General features: G+C 48.2%; 1 protein-coding gene across 14 annotated transcripts in view; it reads right to left on the minus strand.

The window, feature by feature from the left end:
- Positions 1-1,927: 1,927 nt before the first annotated feature.
- SETD3 (SET domain containing 3, actin N3(tau)-histidine methyltransferase) overlaps positions 1,928-16,722 on the minus strand; it is a 76,966-nt gene continuing 62,171 nt past the window's right edge. For 11 of the 14 annotated variants that reach the window (XM_027957380.3, XM_042235475.2, XM_042235472.2 and 8 more), the window contains 7 exons: positions 16,447-16,505; positions 15,487-15,601; positions 10,617-10,691; positions 9,513-9,679; positions 8,547-8,632; positions 5,183-5,343; positions 1,928-3,238 (listed from right to left, as the gene is read on the minus strand). In XM_027957380.3, the coding sequence (XP_027813181.1) occupies positions 2,792-3,238; positions 5,183-5,343; positions 8,547-8,632; positions 9,513-9,679; positions 10,617-10,691; positions 15,487-15,601; positions 16,447-16,505 (1,110 nt within the window). In that variant the 3' untranslated portion in view covers positions 1,928-2,791. Of the gene's footprint in view, positions 3,239-5,182; positions 5,344-8,546; positions 8,633-9,512; positions 9,680-10,616; positions 10,692-13,867; positions 15,374-15,432; positions 15,602-16,446; positions 16,506-16,722 lie in introns of those variants that run through there. The other 3 variants (XM_042235477.2, XR_006056916.2, XM_060401920.1) reach the window with 3 other exon arrangements.

The following is a 16,722-nucleotide window of genomic DNA, read 5'->3' on the forward strand; positions in this document are numbered from 1 at the left end:
GCCTATTCTAGAAACTTATTGGGGGAAATCACCCATCGATTGCCAGCTTGTGTGGAAAAACGGGGTGATTTTTCTAGGGCTGGTGAAATCTAATTGCTAACTGTTTACACAAATAACACACAGAGCTAACGAAACAGAAGCAGAAGCTGGCATTTTTCCAATGACTAGCCTGAGCAGCCTCTTATCCAAAAGCATTAAGAAGAAAGTAAACTTTAAAATGATTTGAGAGAAAGGTCTATTTCCATGACAGATGGCAGTGAGGGTTCTTCAGTGCCAATTTAATCACTTTCCTCAGTTTTCAAATGCTTCAGCTGTGAATCCAAGTGTCTGTGCAGTAGCGCTGCCTGCCTCTCGGGCACAGGGGGCTGGTGACATGCAGTGGTCTTGCTGACCCGTCCGGGGCCCTGCCAGGGCGATTCTCCTCGACCTAGGAAATCACGTTGTCCAACACATCGTCTTCTGACATTGAAAGCGTACTATGATCACCATTTTTGTCAGAGAGTCTCCTCCACTGGAGCCTAACCTCTCTCTTTCTGGTCCAATAACCTTAACAGACCCTGGTGGAATTAGTGGACAGAGCAGTCTCCCAATTTTTAAGCAGGGACTGCTGATAATGTAGTGCTATTCTCTCATCTCCCAAGTAAATTATGGGGCTGAGCTCTGATCATGGGATCCCCCCACACACACTTCATTGGTGCCTGAGGACCAGGGCGTGTCCCTACCCCAGTCCAGCTCCACCTCAATTGGAATCTTCTCCAGGGAGTATTTTGAAACCATCCCATCTCATGAAGCCAGTCTGTCTGAACCGGACATGCACCTTTGAAAGGACACACTTCACATTAGACTTGAAAGCTGTTATCCAATGAGAAACTCGTCTACAATCAGTCATGAGCATTCCTGTCTCTGGGGTTTCTGTTCCAGACAGAAAACTCCCTGAATATCACTGCGCTTTTACCTTTTGGAAGTCAGCCACGTAGGTCTCCCAGACACTTTGGTAAAGGAGTTCGGTAAAGGGCTGATGGGAGAGTTGGTGTCATAGGCAGCCTATTAGGAAGAAGTTGAAACTGTGATCGCATGAACCAACGCAGGGCGTTAACGGGTGCCGACCTCATGGAAAGATGAAGCCTGCCACGAGTGTCCAATGCGCGGGTACACTTGATGCGCCAAGCTTGGGGAGGCAGGGTGTCCTCAGTAGAGAAGGAGGCAAGCGGTTGACAGAGCTGTGTCTTCTCCAAGGAGAAACCCTGAGAACGTCCTGGAGACATCTGTGTGCAGTGATGCTACTGAGACCGTCGGGCAAAGAGTTCACTTGGCATTTTTAAAAATAAGTGATGTATTTAATAGGGCTTCGGAGACATGAAAATATCAACACGAAGTTGAGGATGACTGGCAATTAGCAACTTGAAGGCTGGTGGCTTTCTGGGGATGGACCCTACTCCACCCCCAGTCACCATCCCAACACTACCCCCTAGTCTACCTCCCCCAACACTAAGAACCCCTTTCCAGTGTTCCTGGTGCTGCCGGGCCTCCCTGAGCTCCCCCTGCGGGCAGGGGAGGGTGCTGAACACAGGCTTCTCACCTATCTTGAGTCTCCAGGGGAAGCAAACACACCCAGCAGAGGTCAGGTTCACAACCTGCCCCATGGAGAGCAGCAGCGTTTACATAAAAGCTACCCTGGTGACTCAGAAGATAAAGAATCCGCCTGCAATGCAGGAGACCTGGGTTGGATCCCTGGGCCCAGAAGATCCCCTGGAGAAGGGAATGGCTACCCACTCCAGTATTCTTGCCTGGGAAATCCCACGGGCAGAGGAGCCTGGCGGGCTACAGTCCCTGGGGTCACAAAGAGCAGGACACGACTGAGCAACTGACACTTTCACTTTCGACTCGAGGCCTGTCACACTCCAAAGAAAAGGAATAGACAAAAATATTAATCACGTTTTCCTTTTAATAAGGCTTTTTACTCAAAAGTGTAGCTTTGAAAATCTCTAGCTTGTCGTGACAACCATAGAAGCCGGGAGCGGCCTCGCCTGAACTCGGCTGTGGTGCTCTCCTCACCCGGGTGGAGGGCGAGCGCACCGCTTCACAATCAGAGCCAATGCGGAAGTTTAGAAGCAGGATATGCATATCCTACTTTGATTCCAGGAGAAAGGACACGTTCTTAACACAGTAAAACAAAACACAAAGTAAACAAATCTTTAGAAATCACTAGGGGTGTGTGTGTGTGTGTCCGCGTGTTTATATCATTAGGATTATCATCAACATTTTAAACTATTAAAAATAAGGTTGCCACCTTTCCTTTTCTTTTGGTACTGGGGCTTTTTTTTTTTTTTTTAGGAAAAAAAAAAAAGAAAGGATTTCATCTTTTTTGCCCAGACTCCCAGGTTTCCTAACCTCGAGCCCGTTCTCCGCTGGGCACCCCCGGAGCGCCCTCGTCAGGCAGGAGGCGGGGCGGGCCTGCCCCCTGGCTGTGGAGAGGCGAGGCCCACAGCAGCACCGCGGACGGGGAGCTGCATTCTTTCCCAGGCAGAAAAGGTGTCTGCCCGCAGAGGGCCTGCAGAACCTTCCGAGGCGCCTCTCCCCTCTGTGTGCTGCTTGGTCAACTGGTTGGTTTGGCCTAGAAGCAAGATGGCAATCATAATCAGAAAGGGAAGCTAGATTTTTTAAATAACTTAAAAAAATCATTTTTATATAAAGCAGCAAAAACATATTTTTCTCTCAGCAGAAAGAAAACCGTGAACAGGGAAACAGCGATGTAAACGGGCCCGTTCATAAACCTCGGCCGAAGCCGGGGCTACTGTGCAACGTCCTCGGCGCTGTCGGAAGAAGGTTCTTTGGCGTCTCCAGTCGCTCTTTTACTTTCCTCTTGAGTTAAAGTTTCCTTCTCTGACCTGGTCCCGTTGGGGATAGCGCTTTCGCCGTTGACGAGCCCGTGCTCGGCGGCCTGGGCCCTGCGGACGGCCTCGCTGAGGGTCAAGGCCTCCTGCGCGCCCGCCTCCCCCTCCAGGCTCCTCAGCACCAGCGGCAGCCTCGAGTCCGCCACGCCCTCCAGCAGCCCCGCGCCGCCCTCCTCGTACTTGGGCAGCGGCGCCTGCTCCTCCATCTGCCGCCGGTAGAACTCCCGGTTCGCGGCCGCGCTCTTGACCGCTCTCTCCAGGATCTCCTTCTCACCTAAGCGCAGCTTGACGGCCATGGTGGCACGGGCGGAAAGGTCGTGGTTTTTCAAGAAGGACTTATCTTCCTGGAAAAGAAACAGCAAACTCAACCATCTCAAGTCGCTAAACTGGTTAACTATAGCAACAGAAGGCAGATCAGTGATTGCCGGGGACGAGGGCACAAGGGAAACTGGGGGTGGGGAGGGGAGAAGGTTCCAGAACTTGATTGTGGGGGTGGCTGCATGACTGTATACTTACACCCAAGCGTACACTTTAGAAGTATGAGTTTTACTCTATGCAAATTATATCTAAATAAATGATGGTCAAACCAAAAAGAGGAGCCTAAATCACACAGTGCTTGAACGCTGGATGAATGATGGGTATTTGAAGTCAAGGGACCCAGGAGGAAACTTTGAAAGCACAAATAAAAACTTACATTTACTTGTATCATATGAAATACAAATTATAAAAAAGCATTAACTAATTTAAAGATTTATCTTCTAATCAATAATGCCTCTTGACTCTCTTGGTAAGGGTAAATGTGTTAAATAAAAAAATATTAGTCAGTTAAATTTGGTTGTTGCTGTTTAGTCGCTGTCGTGTCCAGCTCTTCTGCAACCCCGCAGGCTGTAGCCCACCAGGCTCCTCTGCCCATGGGATTTCCCAGGCAAGAATCCTGGAGTGGGTTGCCATTTCCTTCTCCAAATAAGTTGAATGAAAAATGTCAAATACTCAATGATTTTGCTAAAGAATAACAGTAATTTACATTTAAGAATCTCTCATGAGAAAAGATGCTCAACATCACTCATTATCAGAGAAATGCAAATCAAAACCACAGTGAGGTACCATCTCACGCTGGTCAGAATGGCCGCTATCAAAAAGTCTACAAACAATGAATGCTGGATAGGATGCAGAGAAAAGGGAACCCTCTTACACTGTTGGTGAGAATGCAAGCTAGTACAGCTACTATGGAGAACAGTGTGGAGATTCCTTAAAAAACTGGAAATAGAACTGCCATACAATCCAGCAATCCCACTGCTGGGCATACACACCGAGGAAACCAGAACTGAAAAAGACACGTGTACGCCAGTGTCCATCGCAGCACTGTTGACAATAGCCAGGACATGAAAGCAACCTAGATGCCCACTGGCAGACGAACGGATAAGAAAGCTGTGGTACTTATACACAATGGAGTATTACTCAGCCATTAAGAAGAAAGCATTTGAATCAGCTCTAATGAGGTGAATGAAACTGGAGCCTATTATACGAGTGAAGTAAGTCAGAAAGAAAAATACCAATACAGTATATTAACGCTGCTGCTGCTGCTAAGTCACTTCAGTCGTGTTCGACTCTGTGCAACCCCACAGATGGCAGCCTACCAGGCTCCCCTGTCCCTGGGATTCTCCAGGCAAGAACACTGGAGTGGGTTGCCATTTCCTTCTCCAATGCATGAAAGTGAAAAGTGAAAGGGACGTCGCTCAGTCATGTCTGACTCTTAGCGACCCCATGGACTACAGCCTACCAGGCTCCTCCATCCATGGGATTTTCCAGGCAAGAGTACTGGAGTGGGGTGCCATTGCCTTCTCCATATTAACACATATATATGGAATTTAGAAAGATGGTAACAATGACTCTATATACAAGACAGCAGAAGAGACACAGATGTAAAGAACAGACTTTTAGACTCTGGGAGAAGGTGAGGGTGGGATGATTTGAGAGAATAGTGTGTATATTATCATACGTGAAACAGATCGCCAGTCCAGGTTCAATGCATGAGACAGGGTGCTCAGGGCTGGTGCACTGGGATGACCCTGAGGGATGGGATGGGGAGGGAGGTGGAGGGATATTCAGGATGGGGGACACATGTACACCCATGGCTGATTCATGTCAATGTGTGGCCAAAACCACTACAATATTGTAAAGTAATTAAAATAAATAAATTAATTTTTAAATAAATAAAAAAAAATCTCTCATGAAACATCTTTTAAAACATGACAAAGCACAAATCCTTGCTTGATCAACCGAATCACCTCAATGGTTGTCTTGTATGTTTTTAGAAGAAGCGAGGCTCGGTCTTCAAGAAACGCCCACAGCCTGACCTCGTTGTCCCAGCTGACAGGGTACTCAGAGTTCCCCAAGGTGAAGATTCTGTCAATGGCACTGTCTCCCAGCAAGTGTTCTTTCAGCTCCTCTACAGGAAACACAAACAGCCGTCTGTTAGGGGAAACAGCACTACTTTCATACTAACCAGGGGCCACCTCACAAAACAGCCTCCCCGCAGCATCCCCGTCCACGGTGAAGTGCTCCCTTCTTGCCGGTCAGTCAGAGCAGGGTCAGAGCCTGACCTGTCTCAGGGAAGGAAAAAGCGGGAGGTCTTCTTGATCGGCATCTAGATCAAGCCTTGCTTGGCCAGCACTCCGTGTCTCATTGTTTTTAAGAGGGGTCCTGAGAGCCTTTAGATGGTTTCAGAAGATGCTTCTTAAAGACCATCTGGAGAGACACACCCCTTACTCTGAGAACACCCTTCCTGCAAACCGTGAGCCCAGTCACACCAGTTGGGTAGAAGAGACATCCAGGTGAGCAATGCAATCAGGGAAGACAACAGCACAAGAGCCCAGTGACCCTTCTAGATTGAAATCTGAATCTACCACTTCCAGTAGCTGACCTGACAAAGCTATCTGTCTCATCTTGTAACAAGTAAACCACAAAGTGAAACAAGAAAATGGACTAGAAAAATCTTAGTTAATGAGAAAAATGTGCCTATACCCCTCACTTGTCAGGCATTTAAATAGGAATTACAAATAAACACAAGTGCACATCTCAATTACCTTCAAATACATGTAAGAAGAGGAAAGAATTCAGCAACTGCTCTGAGCACTTTATCTCCTGGCACATTATCTTCAAAAGACCAAAACGTGCCGATCCTATTCACGCTCAAGAAGTATACCCGTGCTTCTTATGTAATTATGAGACAGTGTCTCTTTCAGAGCAAAATGCCCCACAGCTGTCACTATTTACAATTCAAATGGAAGAACTTCTGCTGCCAGCAAACCAAACTTTTATTAGTATTAGTGAGAATGATTCAAAGAACGCATCAATTGTCTTGACATGACAAACTGTCTCTCTATGACTACAGAGAAACTAAAGAGAATCAACGAACCTAAAATGATTCAAAAGCAGGGTTTCTTTTTTTTTTTTATAAAATAGAAGTTAATCTAATATTCAAAAACAGAAATTTATTAAGTTGCATTTGTTAGCAAAAGATCATGAAAAAATTGAGGATTTTAACATTTTGAGCCTATAGTTTTATTCTTTGTATAAAGAAGATAAACTTCTTGGGTGGAAGAAGTATCTTTTTGGAAGTCCCCAATACTAAGGTTCCTATCTTTTATTCTTCCTCAAGCTACCCGAGTTTCACCCTTTAATGAATGTTGGGAAGCCAAGGAGCTGAAGCAGAGCTTTCTCTCTGCTGCTTTTCAGTGAAATCAGTCTGACTTCATACACCTGCAGAGATGAAACCTAGGAAAGGCCATCCACCTGCCTGCGACCCTTGGAAAATGAACACAGCCTCCGGGAGCAGGCTTCTTTCCCCTCTTCCCTGACTCACAGACCCTTCCTGGATTCCTTGCACTCACAGGGCTCCTCACCAGCCCCCTTTTCCCCCCACCCCAGCCACCATGAGAGCATGGTTTGGTGGCCCCCAGCCTGGCTCCGTGTCAAAGACCCTGCAGTGCTAGGATCTCTTCCATGGACTGCAATTCCTGCAAACCAGCAGGAGCCACAAGGGGGCCCGCGGCACAGACTCTGAGTTGGCTGAGCTGGTCCCAAGTCAGGGTCACTGCCTGTAAGCTGAATGGCACGTTCCTCTCCTCATGGCACAGGAGTTTCTATGTCAGTCAAGTGGGAAGCCCTGCTTCCCTCCCACAAGGCGGCTGAGAATGAACAGCCTGTGCCACAGTCCTCTACTAATGCAGACTCTGACACGGTTAGATAATCCAAGATTATCTGTAAGTTTTCTCCCAATGCAGTAGAGAATTATTACAAGAGCCCCGCACAGAGTGGGGCTCCTAGATTCCAGGGGTCGTCATCGTCATCACTGCTCTTAGTTATAAGCTTCTTCAGGCCATGAACTGTGACATGTGACACTCAACTCTGTAACCCTACCTTATATGCAAGAAAAGCCCACAGTTAACCGTAAACTCGTGTCCACTAAACTGGAGTGATGGCTCACCACCACACACAGAAGCATAAGCTCTCACTCAAGTGACAGGGAGTCCAGAGCAGTGTGGCTGTGAATGAGGGATGTGTCTCTGGGCTCTGCAGTTGGGGTCCAAGTGGCCTCTCTGTGCTTCGGGACTCAGATTCTCCCACCTCCATCCTGATGACCAGCCAGATCCAGGCAGCACTTCTCTGGCTGCGGACATGAAGACAGGGAGCTGGGTGGCAGAGCCCAGCAGGCTCCCTCCAGGGGCTGGCATTTCTGCTCCGGCCCAGCTGCCCTCGCTCCAACGCTCGGACAGCCTCACATTTGTCTGTTCAATCAGGGGGCACTCGCTCGCTTGCTCACTCCTTCCCACCCAATCTGTTGTGCACAGGATCCAAGGTGCTTTACAACAAGAGCAAACTCACACACAATTAACAATGGAACCTCAGGACCAGGGGATTTGGAGGAGTGTATTTTCCGATGAAGAATGAAACATGACTGCAAGAGGTCACATCTCAGTACTAGAAACCCCGAATGGCTTACTTACAGAAACATACAATCGATGCTCAATACTATATATATATGAAACTCTTTTTGTGCCTGAAGTAAGAGGCTGTTGACAAGAATATTTTGCAATTTAAACAGGTTCTGTTTGCAGTGTTATGTACTCCAACTGGATGCCTGGCATTAAAAGGCCTGCTGGCAATTTTGGATCCAAACCACAGAGCTGGTTAACAGATGAAGGCCTCTGGCCCACACAGGCCCCAGCCAACCCCACAATTTCAGTGACAACTGCCCCCTCACTCGTCCAGATGAATTAGAGACATCAGACCCCTTGAGTACACTGAGGCTCTGTCGTCCCAGGTAAATAAACACATCAAAAACTTCCATCTACAAATGTAGAATCTGATACGGTTAGATAGTGCAAGATGTTATACGTTTTTTTCCTAATGCAGTAGAGAATTATTTGTTTATTACAAGTGAATATTGACAACACATCGAGGATTTAATAAAAAAACTTCCAGGATGAAACATCATTTTCTTCTTTTTCCAATATTACCATCTTACCTCCTCCCCCAAAGTGCTTTAATTTTAAGCAGTTTTATCTTTAATCTGAATCCCTCTGCCTCACACTTCATGAATTTAAAAAAAAAAAAGTAAAACATTTTTTTGTCCCTGAGATGATTTACCTTCGGTCATGCAGAAAACTCGGAGAAAAGCCAGCAGCTGGGCGGAGATGGGTGGCTCGGTGAAATGCAGGGCAAAGACGCTGGAGCTGACGAGAGAAGAGGCTGCATCAGTCCCGGGAGCCCACTCCTGCCCACCCACGCCGCAGGGAGATCTCTAAGCCTGCCCTCGGGGTGGTGACCCTCAGGGAGCGCCAGGCCAGCCAGAGGCCCCCCTGCTTCTCCCCCGAACTCTAAATACACAGCGTTCAGTCCTGGCAAGATGCAGCAGGGCTGGGCCAGCCCGGGAGGACAGCGGGGACCGCCACTGCCAGCGGTCGCCGGTCTAAGAGCCTTCACCTCAGGGGCACACGACACACTACAGAACCGAGCACACCCACGCTTCCTAACAAGAGGTTAATGATAATTTACGCTGAGGTCACATTTTAGTCATTAATCAAATATTGACAAGTTCAATAAAAAAAAAGGTCTAGATAATCCATTTTCATTAAGAATGGTTCCTCCATTCCCTGGAGAACCAATAAATCATAATTCTTGTCTTTATCATTTTGCACCTCAAATGCAAGAAAATCTTAAAAAATTTAACCAGAAATTCTTAAAATCACTGAGGATTGTGACTTCATTACAGAAACTAATGGTGGCAAAGAATTAAATGAAACAAATTGATCCAGGTCATTAACCTTTTCAAGGTGAAAGGCATTAATGACATGGAGGCACTGATTTAACTGAAGGATTTCAGGCCACATACCCTGGAACTGACTGTGGATGCTTTCAACGACAAGACTATGTTGATCTGAAAACGCTGGTAAATCACCATATATCTAACGATTTAAATTCGCAGTATAATAGGGATAAAGGGATTAAGACAAACTACAGCGGAGGAGTTGCATTAACTCGCCAATTAAACACTCTGCAACTGGAAGTATTTCAAGGACCACAGGAGAGAGCTGACAGGCTGTGTCTACGTACGTTGGGATGCCAGCGCGAGCCAGGACCTCGGCCTTCATGGCGTAGAGCCGGTCACTTTTACTCACTCCAAGCTTTATTTTCACTCTGTCGTGTGAATTATTGTCAAAGAAAAAACCACTGTGGATCACAAACTCTGCATTTGACCGAGTGCCATAAAAAATGTAAATCTGAGATGCAGTAAAGAAAAAATAAAGGGATATAAAAGAAACTTAACATCCATTCTCAGTACAAAGCAGGGCAAAGGGTCAGTTCTCATACATTTACCGGGACTTTACACTAAGAGGACGGACAGCCCTGAAGGAACCACACCCTATTCTGAAGGCCCGGTGCAGCCGGGTCGGGCCTGCCGGGTGAGGAGCGCGCCCCTCCCCAGGCCTCCCAGCACACAGAGGAGCCAGACCCTGTCCCGGCCTCTCTCATAACCCCGCCCTGCCCAGGCACAGCGCTACTGCCCCTTTACAACTGCACGCGACAGTTCACCATGCTCTCCCCTCCTCTGACCACCAGAGTGTCTGGCGGAAACCCGTTTTTAGAGGCTGCGGCAATTCTGCGCGCAGCAGAGGGGTGATGAACTTTCCTCCGACACTTGGTTAGACTGACACTTTTCACTCTGTCTCCGCGAGAATGTCAGTGGCCTGTGTCAGTTCCTGCTCATGGCTGACAGAGTACAGGTGTTCTTACCTGCGTATCTGCAAGCGGACTGAGAGGCTGAGCCCCGCCCACCCTCACCCCAATTATTACTGAAAACAGATTCAAGAGAAAGTATAAGAAGACAGCTCTTGTGGGTCCCGATTCCCTTATGGTTTTGCCACTTAAATACACAGCCTCCGTATAAAGAAGGTTCTAATCCACAGAGAAAGATATGAAAACAACGCAGTTTATATAATGGAAAAAATCTGTCCTACTGTTGTAACACACAGTTGATTTTCAGTGGACAGTGTTACACACAGCTGTGCACATCTTTCTCCCTGGCGGGCCCAAAGGTCCCATGCAGAGCATGATGTGTTTATCCTGGCTTTGGGTCGTACCTAGAACATACTCCTTAAACAAGCCTTAAACACAAATCTCACACAGTGTGAGCTGAGGGTCTCGGGCGGAACCCACCTGCTCTCCGGCCCGGAAGTCCTGCAGGGCCACACACTCACAGCGGTCGTCCTCCAGGTTGTAGCCGGTGGTGATCTGAACACGGGAGGGAGCGGGATAGGACAGCGTGAGTGCTCTGGCTCAGAAGGGCCTTTTTTTTTTCCCAGCCATTAGAGGATACGAAACACCCAAAGCCACTTAAAAGGGTGCATTCAGCCCTGCTTCATCAAACTGAGCAGAGTTATTTTCATTAATTCTGTTCACACCAGACATCCTCTTGGAAGACTCCAAACCTGCAATGAGGGACATACCCTTCGGAAAATGTACACATTATCCCTTGCTGGTCTCAACCAAATACAATTATTCATTACATAGTTACCGCCTTTGAGCCCATCCACCCCCAACCCCACAACACAGGACAAATGCTCCCCAAGGATGAAGCAGGATCCTAGAATTGTGAAAGTGAAGTCATTCAGTCATGTTCAACTCTTTGCAACCCCACGGACTGTAGCCCACCACACTCCTCCGTCCATGGGATTTTCCAGGCAAGGATATGGAGTGGGTTGCCATTTCCTTTTCCAGGGCATCTTCCCGACCCAGGGATCAAATCCGGGTCTCCAGCATTGCAGGCACAGGCTTTACCGTCTGAGCCGCCAGGGAAGCCTGGAATGGACTTGCAAATGGCATCTCTTCCTCCTATCTGGCCACTAAGAACCCAACGCGAGTCTTCTGTTGGATCAAGAATCAGGGGAAAGAAAAATCCTGTTTCCAAATTATATACATGTTTTACTGTAAAACTAGACAAATTCAAACTTTCAGACAAGCAAAAGAAAAACAGAACAAGTTAGGTGCATCCTATCCACTTTCTTTATGCTGAAAGCTATACTGTGAGTTTCTAAACCCCCCAATCACTGACTACACAGAAAACCTACATCTCTCATCACTCTTGTCCTGGGGGCGGGGGTGGGGGAGGCAACATTGTAGGCCCGGCACTTACACCCCCACTTTATTCCCAAAGGCCTCACCTTCCAGGTCGCCCTTTGAATTCCATCTGTCCAATCATCCCCCTGCTTGTTCGTGCCTGGCTTATCATGTGCAAAACCCTCCCAACTGGTCTCAAATTCCTGCACCATCCCTCCTGCATCCCTGGGGATATATACATTGTTGACGTCTTGTTTACAACCTTTCAGTGGTGCTCTTCTTTGCCTTCATAAAAAAAGATCCAAATTTTGGAGCAAGGCCAGTTTTCAAGGAGCCTTGTGCCTCCTTACGGCCTCTGGAACTGCCACTCTGGCCACTGTCCCCGCTCCCTCGTGCTTGCAGCTACCTTCAGCCCCTGTTCAGCCTGAGCCCTGGCCTCTCTGGAGGCCTCCCTTCATCCCACCTTCCCTCCATGCCCCCCAAAACCCCTCCCACCCCACAGCAGGGCATTTATCTGTGTACCTGCCCCTGCCAGCCAGACCTGCAGCCAAACCCTTCTCACCTCTGGGCCTACAGCTTGGCTCATGGTGCCTAACACCCGACACTGCCCCTGCCCTCCACAACATCTGCCTGACAAAGCAACCTCCAGTGGGGGAAAAACACGGCCCCTCAGGGCAGCCCCCCGTATCTTAAAGGGTCTGTGCGTGTAAGCTCAGTCACTTCAGTTGTGTCCAGTGCTCTGTGGCCCCATGGACTGTAGCCCGCCAGGTTCCTCTGTCCATGGGATTTCCCAGGCAATGATACTGGAGTGGGGTGCCATTTCCTTCTGCAGGGGACCTTCCCGGCCCAGGGATCGAACCTGCATCTGCTGCATTGGCAGGTGGGCTCTTTACCCTCTCAGCCACCAGGGAAGCCCTAGAGTGTCTCTAAATGCTCATTAACAAGTCTGATCTCCCCATTCTATCCCAGGGAATCAGAATTCAAGACAGCTTCACATGCTATTTCCTAATAAAGGTGTCAACAGCTCAAAAGATTACTTCTGAGTCTAGGGAAAGGCAGGCCAGACACCACTACTCTCTAAACCCAGCATCCCCAAAACCAATGGCTGAGTAGACACACACCGAGAAATCTGAACACTTGTGATCTGCAAAGACCAGTGAGAAACAGGAAAGCGATGGGCACGTCATGAAGCCAGCTGTCCCAGCTCATTCCACTCACAGACCAGCTTAACCCTGGATAAAGGGAGTCATGGCCTGAGTGGGCAGCAGGGCAGTCAGTGCAGAGGCCCCGCAGTCGGCATGTGGGGGAACAGTCAGTGCAGAGGCCCCGCAGTCGGCATGTGGGGGTTCCAGGGTCACAGGCCAAGCAGGCACTTTTCTGCCACTGCAAACACCTGGGCTTCCACCTTGAGACTGAAGCCTGATGCGCACCTAAATGTTTCAGACTTTTCAACACTCAAGCGAAAGGCCTTGGGGAAGAACCTCCCTCAGTTCTGCCTGAACCTCCCAAAGCCCTCTCATCCCGACTGTCAGAGGCACGACTCAAACCCAAGGGCTGATCGTCCAACATGCTCCACCTGTGGGCACCAGTACAGGGGCCCTGAACGGATGGGAAGCGGCCTTCTCTGTATAAATGGACTGACCTCAGGGAAGGGCGGGCAGCCTGGCGCCCCCCAGTTCTGACCCAGGCACGCAGAATTCAGATACAGCTCAACACGACGCAACGCCTGGAGCCTTGTCTGTGTGCTTCTCCCAGTGGATGGGAGTGGTTCCCTGCGCCAGGCTCCGGCCAGCCCGGGGCAGCCACCCAGCCAGCCCCTTCCTTCCTCACAACCTTCCTCGCTGCTGCTGGCTTGGAATCACTGTCACAGAACCTGACTCTCCCATTCCCTCCCCCGTACCCAGGTGCAGGCACGCTGTCAGAAGCGCACGGCGTTGCCCGGTTACTGATTTCTGTCTCCTCCCTCAGTGGCAATCAGATCAGACAGACAACGGCTGTCAGGACAGACACACACAGAGAAGAAATCTACTGTCTGAAAAGCTAAGCCTTAATTTAAAATACCTCACTTTAAAAAAGAGATTAACCGTTCAGATGTATGACATGCAACTGCACAGTGTTAAAATAGATTCTGAAATCCTCCCAGACAGAATTTCCCATGAAGTCTTACAATTACGATGGCAAACAGTTCAACAAAGGTGCAGCAGAAAGAATTAAGTATGTGGAGAAAGTAACCACTGGAAGGAAAAGTACTAACATCTCACATGAGCCTTCTCAAGGTCAGCAGTGTTCCTGCCTGGGCTGCGGTGGCTTAAAGATTTGGCGAATAGTGTAGAAAAAGACAGCATGAGCAGTCATCATCAATTCAGTAATTTTATTACGAGATAAACTTTTTTTTTAACTTTTAGAGGGAAAATGTGAGTAGTGTACATGAAAGCAACATAAAACCAGTCTGTGTGTGAGCATGTGAAGAGGCGAAGGCATGGAGAGATTCTTAGGAAGCCAGCGGCCAGCTGCCCAGCAGCCACTGAGTGGAGCAGACCACGGGGCCTGGGACCGGCGGGGACCCTGAGTCTCACCTTGCAGAGGCTGCTCTGTTTCACAGGTTTTATTTACAATAAATGTGTGCTTCTTACATTTTAGAAAGAAAAGAATAAACCCCAATAATCAATCAAGTCTAGGAACCAACGCCTTAATCCAAAAGAAGAAAAAAAAAATGCTACAGCCAAAGATTAAAAGCTATTTGAAAATTCTTAAAACTTCAATATGATAATCAGTTCGAACAGCTCCGAAAGAGCAAAACCTAAAATTCTATTATTAGTGAAAATAAATGATAAAATATGCTAAGAACACCCCAAAACGGCTAATTAAGCATATCTAAATTAAGGCGAAAGTATAATTTTAACAGTCTCGTTATTTCTTCTCTACAGTTTAAGAGTGTACTGGTTGCGAGACCTTCCCAGATTAGCACTAGGGTGTTCTATCTTAAGCGTTCGGCAAACGTCACGTGTGTTCTGGCCACTTTGTGGAATTACATGTAAAATACTCACTTGCAGCATCTTTCTAGTCTATTTATAACACTGCTGACAATAACAAAGAAAGCTGACAGTGAGAAAAGATGATCAAAAAACTAATCAAGCCAGTATATGATTATAACATACAAGTTCAAAACATCCTGAAGTTGACTATCTTTCCGACACTGATTTCAGGAAACCTCTCTCGGACGCCATCTCTGCACAGAGCAGCACTCTCTTCTGCGGCTCACGGCTGAAAGCACGCTGAGCCACAGAGGCAGGCTCCTCTGTGCGTCCTGACTAACCATCATCGCAGCATCTCCCTGTCTCCTTAGCGTCCTCTGAGGCCAAGTGCACCTGCCCCGCCCCATCGCCAGGGGCACCAGGACAATTAACACCAGGTTAATCGAGGGGGCCAAGGACATGTCCACCCATCAGCTGAAGGAGTGGGCCAGGGGACAGAAGAGAATCAGAGAAGCTTAAAGAACTGAAAATCAGTCAGCAAGGACAGAAAACCAGCAACACAGAAGCAAACAGCAGGAAGAAGATAGGTTTCTTTCTTTTTTTTTTTTTCAATAAATCAGTATTTTGAAAAGAATCAGGAAAAAGAAACTTTGGTTTAGCCTGTGGTCCTTAGATAAGAAAATGTATGTCTAGGCTTAGCACATAAATGCTGTTCATTGTGGCTTCTGAAACTGACATAAGACTCCCGTTTTCAGGATTAAGTAATAAACACAGGGAGAAAACCCCTAGCCTCTACTCAAGGCGGGCAGGGCAGGTGGCAGGTTTGGTTCCGTTTGCTCCTCTGGGAGGGGAGGTCTGGGAGGGGAGGTCGAGGAGAGTGACCTGAGGCAGCCCACCCCATCCCGACTATACGACCCAGGAAGGGCGGTGGGGAGAGTCACCTGAGGCAGCCCGCCCCGTTCCAACCACACACGACCCGGGCAGTGGGTGCTCACCAGGCCGCTGGTGTGGTTGCACATGTCCCACAGGGGGATAAGCGCGAGGGTCACCCGGGAGCCGTCCTCCGTGGGAATCTGGTTTTGTCGAGTCATAACAGAAGAGACCGCCCACCTGCAATAATCCGAAGAAAAGAGGCTGATTAGGGCTGGCACATCAGAGAGCCCAGGGCAGTCACAGGTACCTGACTTCTCAAAATCCTTTCCTAAGTTGCAAAGGTGACAAGTGGCCACCTTCATCGTCATTTACAATTTACTTTTAGAGTTGGGGGGTGGAGTACGGGTATGGAAGGAAAGGAAGCCAAGGGCAATCAAGGAGTCATCGGTTAAGGGTGGGGGGTGTTTCTGGGGGAGAAAGTGGCCTGGAAGGAGGGCTGGCTGAGACCAGGGCTGGTCAGTCCCCTGCAGGTCCCAAGCTGGGCGGCCAGGGGGACCCCAGGCCTCCTTCATACAAACACTGACTCTATTCCTATTTGGAGCCTCAGTGAAAAGCAAGCAATGTAACTCCTTTCTGATCAGAAATCCTCTAAGAATGCTTCAAAATGTGGAATGCTATTTTTTACTATGCTGTGCACTACACTGAATCTTTTTGTTAAAAAAAAAAAAAAAAAGCCCCTACTTCAAAGCACTAAAATAGTCTACTTAGAAAGAAAAAAGATCCCCAGGACCTCCCCACACTAATGTTAATCTCAGGCAGCGCTTGGCTACAACAACTAATACCCACCAATACAGGTTAGTGGAAATTTCCACATGGCTATGAAAATGCGGCTACTTACCCCAGCTATCCGGGATAACTTGGGAAAGACTTCTTTTTTTAAAAGGTTTTAAATGGTCATGCAAACCACTTCTTATCAAAGCTCTTTGCACATCTGAGACCCCAAATTCACTCAGGAACCACCCTCCAGCACATGCCTCATCCACATACACCACCCCCGCCCCATCACCCTCCCACACACCAACCTGTAGTCCTCGTAAGTGAAGGAGTCCTTCAAGGGCAGTTTGTGGGCATGAGGATGGGTCTGGGAATGAGGAAGTTTTAGCAAGCAGAAGTGAAAAGAGAAAAAGGAAAGACAGAAATCAGTCAGCAGAATTTCATTATTTAGCTGCCTAACAGATCCTAACAAGAGCCAAATGAAGCAGGAGGCGTCCAGCCGCGCTACTGAGGGCTCATCGTGCTATTATGCGCTCATACATCACTGTCAACTTAATTTGTTGTGCCCAGCAGCCGCCATAAAT

The sequence above is a fragment of the Ovis aries genome, chromosome 18, assembly GCF_016772045.2.
Source record: "Ovis aries strain OAR_USU_Benz2616 breed Rambouillet chromosome 18, ARS-UI_Ramb_v3.0, whole genome shotgun sequence".
In the NCBI taxonomy this organism is placed as follows: domain Eukaryota; kingdom Metazoa; phylum Chordata; class Mammalia; order Artiodactyla; family Bovidae; genus Ovis; species Ovis aries.